Source organism: Anabas testudineus, chromosome 4, assembly GCF_900324465.2.
Source record: "Anabas testudineus chromosome 4, fAnaTes1.2, whole genome shotgun sequence".
Classification (NCBI taxonomy): domain Eukaryota; kingdom Metazoa; phylum Chordata; class Actinopteri; order Anabantiformes; family Anabantidae; genus Anabas; species Anabas testudineus.
Genome location: NC_046613.1, coordinates 3,630,788 through 3,640,117, shown reverse-complemented (window position 1 = coordinate 3,640,117; position 9,330 = coordinate 3,630,788). Strand labels below are relative to the sequence as shown.

Sequence of the window (9,330 nt, the reverse complement as noted above, 5' to 3'; positions counted from 1 at the left end):
AGGGTTTGTATTAGAACCTCCTCACAAACATTTTTTTTTTAATTGCAGATGACATTACCATACCATCAAACTGAGACTGCTCCAAAATCAACACTTGATAACTGTTTTATCTGACAGATAATGAGGTAACTCCTAATTGTAAATGCTATATTTTTGTAAAATCTCTTAAATTATAGCTGAAAGTCTACATTTAATTCATTCATCTTGATCTAGACTTACAGTAGTTTTATTTATTTATTTATTTTCTATCTCAATTTATGGTTTGTTGCTCCTCAAAACTTACTGAGACAAATGTAGACCAGATACTGACTTGGAAAACCAGTTTCACTTGACCATACAGTATGTTTCTTATTGTTAAAACCTGAACCACAGCAGAACAATGCAGTCACATCACAAAAAATCGAACCTTTTTTTCCACTGTCTCACACCGATTAACAGGTGGAGCTGCAGGACGCAGCGGACCAGGTAGTCCAAGATTGTTTCTGTATCATCTACAGTAAGTACCACATAGTTAGAAAATAGCCACAGAATTGTTAATCCCTGTTTTTCTTCAGACTTTGCTGCCATTTAAAGGTGAAGACCACATTTCTAGACCCATTTAAAATAAACTTAAATATCGAGGCTGGCACTCTGATCACTGATGGAGAACTTGTGATAATAGGAATAAATGACAAAGACAAATGCTGCCAGAAAGTTTATTACATATTATAGATTAAAGAAGCAGAAGAAGAGATGAATACATGTTGTAGAGATCATTTGGTTTAGATTCTTCCTTTGATCAACACCTCATGGAGTGGTGAAAAATGATCCTTTAGTTGGGTACTCCTGAAAACAAAGACACACACATTCAGTATCTTCTTCCACTGAATCACAGGACAGTTTGTAAATGAGTTCAGGATGTGCTTTAGTAAACTGTCACTGTCTGACTTATGCTCACTTCCAAGGATCCAGGCACGTGCTTGATGATCAGCACATCATCACTCAAGTCCCCTTTTCCCTTCTTCTTCCCGCAGATGTTTCCTATCATAACAATGGAAACTACCAACACTGCAGCTGCCACACATGCTGTTATTAACCCTACCATGTTGAGGTTGATTACAGCTTCCTGTGGAGCACTTTGGTCTGCAGCCTTTAGCAGCATCAACATGTTGGGGTTAATAACAGCTTCCAGTGGAGCACCTTGGTCTGCAGCCTTCAGCAGCCCCACCATGTTGGGGTTAATAACAGTTTCCTGTGGAGCACCTTGGTCTGCAGCCTTTAGCAGCCCCAACATCTTGGGGTTGATAACAGCTTCCTCTGGAGCACCTTGGTCTGCAGCCTTGAACAGACTGGCATCAGCGTGCAGTGCAGAGTCAGGCAGAGGCTGAGGTTTCAGCAGGTGGGATATATCTGAAGACAAGATGATCAATCATGACTTTTCAGACACACAATGAAACTGAGTTAGAGGTTCTAGTTGTCTATGATGTCCTGGTCCTATCTAATGGTTTAGTATCTGTACCTTCCAGACTGAAGAGGAAGATGGCGTCATCTCCTTTGATGAAGTTTCTGCTTCTCAGTCTGCTGTGGGTGATGAAGGTGTTGGTTCCAGAGGCTGGGCCTCGATAATAAACGCTGCCGTCAGATGCAGTCACTTTGGAGCCCACTTTTCTGGGATCATCCCAGAAGAACTCAGTACCTGAGAGAAACAGGTGAACAGTCATTCTCTGATTGACCACCTCTAAACTCGAGTCAAGATTCTCTTACCATCAGAGGACTTCTTGTTAGGGTCGGTGGTGATCATTCGGTGCATATTCATCTGCTGTCTGATGTCCGACTGTTGATCCATCAAAGCCATGGTTGCCATCTGCCATGGACACGGCCACTTGAGCTTCTTGTCGTTAGGCCCTGAGGTCAGGTAGAAGTAGAGGGCCATGTAATCTGGATTGCTGCTTTTTCCATTGAGGTACACACCTACCTACAGAGCACAGAGCAGCATGAGGTCAAGGTGACATCATCACATGTCTCACTCCAACAATTATCCAATCAATAATCCAAAACAGAAAATGGCTGTTTCTGGCACAGAGAAATAAAAATAAGTCTTTACCTGGAAGGAGTAACCTGCAGGAGACGGGAAGCGAGGGCTGAAAAGTTTTTTTCCTGGTGGTGTTTTGGCCATTTGGCCCTTGATGTTGCGGATGTGCCAGATGTGCTGAGGGCACTTTGTGGACGACAGGTTAATGTCGTCCAGAGAGAAGCCTCCTTTTGATGGTCTCTTTCCCTTCACACCTTCAAACACCACACGGGCCTTCTTTGTCACATTTAGATCGACGTTATGTAATTCCCAGGAGCCCTTGACACCTCCTGTAATAAAATAGAATTCACAAGTTGTACTTGACAAGTGAGAGAGCCGCAGTGCAAAGTGGTGCAGTCTACATGCAGCTTTTAAATACATTCATGTTGCTGCTCACAGCAGCTTTGATTGAGTAAAATTAGCTTTTCATTTAATTAAGGTGTTTTTTGTATTCAGTGTTTCATTTGTTACCTGAAATGCTCTTGAAGAGCTTCAGTTTGCCATCGGCGTTGGCCTGGTCGTACTCTCGCACCCAGATATTAAGAACATCATCAGCTGCAGCAGTGCTATAGAGGAAGAACTGCAGACACTGGACTCCAGGGTTGGGGTAAAGCCAGCGACTCTCCAGGAACGCTTGGTGACCAGGTTTAGCAGAGGACGTGCTGAAGTGCATGAAGTAGCCTTTTCCTGAGTACAGAACATATCAAAATAGCACAGCAAAGAAAGATGAGTGAAGATCACCTCTGGATGGTGAATAACTATCTCCCAGAAATTCAAATACTCATCAGGTTTTCTGGCAACATTAGATACGTGAGCTGTCTCCACATTCAAGAACCTACTGACTCTGCCTGGAAAGTTGTACAGCTAAGACTTAGAACATGTCCTGTGTTCATTATGAAATACAATGACAAACTAAGGCATTGGGGGCCCTTATAAAGGTTTATACTACTTCAGGGTTGTTGACTGTGGGATAGAAGAACAGACAAAGAAGAATCATGTTCTGCTGTCATGAAATATCAAGAGGGAAACATCCAAAAATACATTAAGGGCTACTGTGATGTCAGAGGTATTAGAAAATAAAAGAATATTTATCCGTCCATCCATTGATCAACTATACTAGAAGTCAAGGTGGACCACTGTGTTGGTAGTCACAGAGTGGCAGAAAACTTCTTACTCTTTCGAGTAATTTAAATCCACCAGTTACCATAATCTGTCTTTAGACTGTCACAGGAAGAACATGCAGACCTTTGTGCTATGTGCTATCCAAAGTCAAAGAGGTCATAATTCATATCCTTTTCACTGTTCTTTAATGTTTTATTGAGCACTATAACACGAAAGGGGGCACTGTTGAGCTTAATATTGGCATGGCTGTAATGTGTTTGTAGGTACGAGGACGCAGGTCCCATGTGATACTGCTGAGTTGATGTACATTTGTGATGATGGACTGTCACCTTGGCACTGTCCCATGTTTGTGAAGTCTGTTTTAGGTCCTCCCCTCACAGAACTGCGCCGTTCCCACTTGGCTGTCCCTGGACCCTGAATCGTCCCACAGATATTGTCCTCTTCAAAGTCGCAGCTGTCCACAAAGGTAGAAGAACTGGCTGTGGAGAGAAACTGCTGCATTAAGGTGAAATTTCTAGTTTCATTTGAATGAGTTCAGCTGTCTTCACCAGTAAAAAGCCTAAAATGCTACGTAAGCTTCATTTCTTTTGCATAGATGATTGAGGTTTTCAATTTGTTTAGCAAAGTCTGATATGAAATCACCACAGACACTGAAAACAGGAACAGAGCTGTAGTAAAAAAAAACGTCCACTCCTTATGTAGAACAAAAAAGGCTCATTCTAAGCTAAAGAAAACACAACTATAGTTATTTCCTTGTGATTTACAGTGTAATGAAAACTTAATTATGAATTCCATTTTCCATTTCTGCAAATAGATCCCTATGAATCTTATGGACCTGCATGTTTTTGGAACAGAGAAAAAACAAGAGTACCCACGCCAAGCAAACTCCACAATCAGATCAAACCCAAAACCTTCTTTCTGTGATGTCACCACACCATCATAACTACTGCTCCACAGTATCATATTACAGTATCTGTAGGACATGTAGCCTGAGGCCTTCCTCTGGTGCAATGATGGTATCTTGACCCATTATTAGTCGTGATGTACAAAATGACTTACTGCAGTTGTAGAGGCGGTTGAGTTTGGTTAGGTCAGTGGCGCTGAACCCCATCCTCTGACCAATCACATCCGTGAATTGGGGGATCTTGGTGACAATGGTGGGCTCAGAGCCAATGCTGAAGTACATCTTCCCATAGTGCATCACAGAGCCATAATCATAAGGAACACCCAGAGCAGTGGACACTGTGTCATCATGTTTCTTAAAGTTGTTCTTCTTATCTGAAAAAGGCATAGCAATTACTGGATTTCAGTCTATGGATGATGCAACAATTATCTGTGTCTCATAGTGAGAGAAAATGTGTATAAACAGCCTAAGGAGCTAATAAAGCTGATTTCTTAATGTATTAGTTTACTGCATGAGTATACACCCGGGCTATTTTCCTAAAATACATCACAGATGCAACTTTTATGCAACTCAGGGTGATAACGTTCTCAAATATATGGGATTGTTTTAGATATTGAATATCCCATACCCTAATAAAGGAAATGTATGTATGTGTATAAAAATGTGCACGATAAATTTGTAATAACTGGCAAAAAAAAAGTTTTTTTTACACACAAATGTACTGTAAAAAAAACTATGTTAATGTCCAGAAAACCAATAGTTTGACTTTATATTTGACTAATTCTCCATAAGAAGACTGGCCTTACATTGTCAGTGTAGATTAGAACTAAAAATGACCAAACAAAAACAGTTTTACTTTGTACTTGTTTCAAGAAAGGAAGGCTATTATAAAGTATAACCAAGAAATAGATTGAAGATCTAGATCTAGATCTAGATAGAAGATCTAGATTTCTTTAAAAGATGTACACTATAGTCTCCTGAGACTGAAGACCTGGATCCAATCAAGGCTGAACATACATTGGCCCAAGTGCACATCTGTCCAAGACAAGTACTTAACAACTGTCCTTGAGAAACAGATGCTTCACTGCCTTTGAATTGGCTGCATTGTTAAATAAAACATGAGAGAAAGCTTCTAGGGTTGGCAAGTCAGAAGGTCGCAGTGAACTTTAGATGACAGGAACCAAGTCTTGTGGTTTTTGAAGTGTTTAGATCCAAACAAAGACCAAACAGTACAAAGCTCAGACACAGAGCTCATAAAAATTTGCCTTCCTAACACTATCAGTGATGCATGGAGGAGGCAATGTGACAATCTGTTAAAGGGAGAGTTGGTTATCTGCATTTTGTGCAAGACCTTCTCAATCAACATACTAATCTATCCTGACGAGGCATATGATTCCCTCTGGGCAACAAGTGATTAGTGGTAACTTCATTTTGCGGCAAGATTGTGTGAGACCTATCTGAAGAAACAAAGTAGCTGCTGGAATACTTTCTTTGACAGCTTCGGAAGTTGTATACTATACTATTGTCAAGTGAATCCACCCAAGACAGCAGCATACTGATAACAAAACCATAGAAGAAACAAAATGGAATCTTACCTTAATTCCTTCATAGATCCCTGCTATAAATTTAAGGCTCATTAAAGATGTAGATGAAATTGCAGTAATATGTTACAAAGCACATCTGTCTTCACCGAGCTGCACAGTATATGTCAGAATGATGATTGTGAAACAAATGATGGAGGATGTCAAAGAGTGCAATGTTTAGCTGCTGTGGCTAAATGTCTATGAAAGTAAGAAGACAGAATTTTGTCTGCTGGAAAATGAAGCTCAGAGTGTAAAGCAGTAATTCAAAGTATTACTCATCAGTATTACCAGGTTTAATTTTATCCCACATGATGTCGACATAATCATCGCGGTCAGCTCTGGACTGCTCGTGCCAGAAGCCCAGAGCATGCAGGAATTCGTGCTCAACAGTTCCTAGACGATCACAGTTACTACCAATAGACAGCTGCTGTTTTCCCACACGCTGGTTGCCTACAGAGGAGAAACATCTGCAGAGAGGAAGAGTGAGATCTAAGTCTGTCTACACAGTCTTCAAAGACCTGGACAAAAAGATGATATTCACATGATAAGACTCTTTTAATTGCTTTGCTAACATGGTGTCCAGCAGCCTTTACTGTCTGTAGCCACATCCTAGTCTTAAAGTAGATAATGTTAATGTAGAAGAAATGTGATCTCTCATGCTAATTCCAATCAGAGCTCTGTGTGCAGTATTTAGATTGGCTGGAGACTTTTTAAAGAGTTATGAGAAGTAACAAATACATGGACTACTTTTTAGCATCACCTTAAGACAGGATGCTCCTAATGTTTGCAATATTCCTCAGATGGAAGTAAGTTCTAGCGATTTCTTTTACGTATGGGGTAAAGAAGATATCAAAGATAACTCAACACAATGGAAATTTATAGAGTGCTCTCCTAATAATATTACCTAAGGAAGACATATACGTGAAAAGACTCGCTCTAAGTGTTCCTCTGTACAGCCAGCACACTGTGTAGTGGGTGGGAGGGATCTGTACTATGACTCTAAATTCAGACTGGAAATCTTCATACTGGTTATTCCAGTGCAGGTGGTCACATAATTGTTTTGAATCTACTTTTTCAATGATTTTAGAGATAAAAGGCAGATTGGATATTGGTCTATTATTGGCTAAATCCCCTCAAGTTTTGAGTAGAGGTTTGACTACAGTGATCTTAAAAGCCCCTGGTACATAGCCTGTTACTAAAGAAGTAAAGACAGATCTAATCTAATATGGACATGCTGATGAAGGTAAAGCATCTTTGAGCAGTTTAGCCAGGGTAGGGTCTAAGAGATTATTTACTTATTTAAATTACTAAATTTAATTACTAAATTTAAAGACACTTACTAACATGATCTGAAGCAGTCATAGTAAGAATAATGTCTTACAAGTGAATCTAGAGCTGTACATCCAAATTCATCAATACCAGTTGCAGGGAGGATTTCATATTTTTTTCTTAAAATGTTATGAACTTAATTTGTAAAAGAAATTCATCAGTGAATATATAATATTCAGTAAAAAATGATGGAATTAATTCCTTAAATTTAGTAACACCATTTTTATCTAGTGCAGTTGAATTTCTGTTGAAGCCTATTGCAGGATTCAATAATTAAAAAACAAACAAACAAACAATTAATCAATATCTTAAATATCAAGGTATAATTTGAATTTTCTCTGAAAAAGCTTGTGATTGGATTTTGATTGCAGCTTAGCTGTATAACATTTTCAGGAGGTGTTGCACTGCAAAGTTAGGTGATAATATTCTCTAGGCTAATGATTATACATATGTGACCTTTTTCATGTTACACACAATAATTTTGCTGGTTATCTATATGATAACATTAGTTTGTGTTTAAAGATTTGCTGGATGCTGCTCACCCGCTGCCGTTAAACACAGAGATGTAGTTCTCCTCTCCTTTCCATGGTTTGAAGTCAATGCAGGTCTTCAGTCTGTACTGGTCGAACGCCTTCAGTATCACTCCCTTTGCATTCATTTCTACATGTAACAAAGCAAAGGACAAATGAACATAAAGAAGCATCCTAATAACATGATCAGTCCTGAGAATGGGGGTTTCCATAGCACTGTGTCTTACCCAGACTCTCCTCCAAGTAGTAGGGAACAGTTGTTGGCCAGCGATACTTGTCTCCTATGATAATGTTTCTGGTCAATGGCTGATGGGGATGAAGAGAGCAACAGATACAATAAGAGATGGACAAAGGAGAAACAGAACACTTGAACTAGCTCACATTAAGTCAATTATATAACTGTATCCATGTATTTTCTAATTTGTTAGCCTTGTCAAGCAGATAGATGAGATGTTCTCAAAGATAGTGATATCAGAAGACATCACCAGCTGTAAACTGGCTGTTGTATTAAACTATGTATTAAACTAATCTAATTGGGGAATTGGAAGCATTCAGTGTTTGTTGGTCTGGAGGTTTCTAACGTCAATTGGATTTTTACATGATTAAAAAACGTTATGTAAATGAAAAAGTATAAGTGTGCAAATATTTAGGCACACAGTACAACCCCCAAATATTCAGATATCAACAGTTTTTGCTCTCTGCACATACTTCTTCCAGTTTGATATCTCCCTCCAGCAGGTCCAGCCCAGCTCCTTTTAAAAGAAAAATTGTACTGGTTGATAAAAATCCTTAGACACATAGAAGAAAGAAGATAAAGCATCTACAGACCTTCATTAATGTCGACAATGTCCCAGTCACGACCTTCATCAACGTCAATTTCTGTAGAAAGAACAATCAGTAATAATGGGATTTATTAGAGAAACTAAAATAACACAATAATCAGATTGTATCAGTACTTGAGAAATTATGTTATTTCATAATCTCCAGTACCACAGTAACAATGCTAAATGTGTTATACATATATTAAAGCATTACCTTTAAATGCAAAAATGATACTTATACTAAGATTTCAAATAACCCCAAGTGTCTGTTTCTGCATGGTAACCTTTCAGTCAAAGTACTTCATATAGACATCATTATTTTGTTTGTTTTTTGTTTTTTTGCTGAATGCTGAAGACATATTGATTTGTAGAGAGACAGTGTACATTATTAAACATTTCTGTAAATGTACCAGGCTGGATTTGAGACCAACAGATGGATATGCGGTCAATGTTTTGTTAGGACCACACCTTTTATCATTTTTAAGACCCAAAGCTGAAGCAAACAAAAGTCATTTAGAGTTATTATTGTTAAAAAAAAAATTTATAAGACACACCTGAGTAACAACAAACACTTATCTTACTCACCTGTTTCACTTGTTAGCCTGGCTGCTGTCTATAAAGCACATGTGAAGGGACAGTAACAAAATTAAACGGTGAAATTATTTATGTATTAGTAAAACTAAAGGAACTGATATTCTACCTTCATTCCTATAAGAGACAACAAAAAGGCAGTGCAGATTTTTTAGCACACAATATTTTGCATCTACTTCATATCTGCATATGTTGCACTTACCAATCCCAAACCAAAGAGCAGAACTAGAAAACTGTGTAACATGATTCCAGCTGCAGACACACACTCAGTGGAAGATAAGTGTTTGTTCTGCACTATATAGCTGAAACTGTGAAAAACTGCAACTGGATGTTGTTCATTAGGTGTGAAATGATGACAAAATTAAAACAAGATTGACATCTGATATTAAAAAAATTCCGT

At 38.6% G+C, this 9,330-nt stretch overlaps 1 protein-coding gene across 1 annotated transcript; it reads right to left on the bottom strand.

The window, feature by feature from the left end:
- Nucleotides 1-681: 681 nt before the first annotated feature.
- On the bottom strand, nucleotides 682-9,045 carry LOC113152428 (meprin A subunit beta-like). The gene is made up of 15 exons (XM_026345676.1): nucleotides 9,040-9,045; nucleotides 8,925-8,952; nucleotides 8,347-8,397; nucleotides 8,227-8,270; nucleotides 7,746-7,824; nucleotides 7,531-7,648; nucleotides 5,948-6,126; nucleotides 4,232-4,450; nucleotides 3,502-3,651; nucleotides 2,522-2,737; nucleotides 2,084-2,340; nucleotides 1,744-1,954; nucleotides 1,499-1,675; nucleotides 1,180-1,389; nucleotides 682-825 (listed from the first exon to the last, which is right to left on the bottom strand). Exons 1-15 carry the CDS (start codon nucleotides 9,043-9,045, stop codon nucleotides 812-814), a joined length of 1,959 nt encoding a protein of 652 aa, XP_026201461.1. The 3' UTR covers nucleotides 682-811.
- Nucleotides 9,046-9,330: the final 285 nt, after the last annotated feature.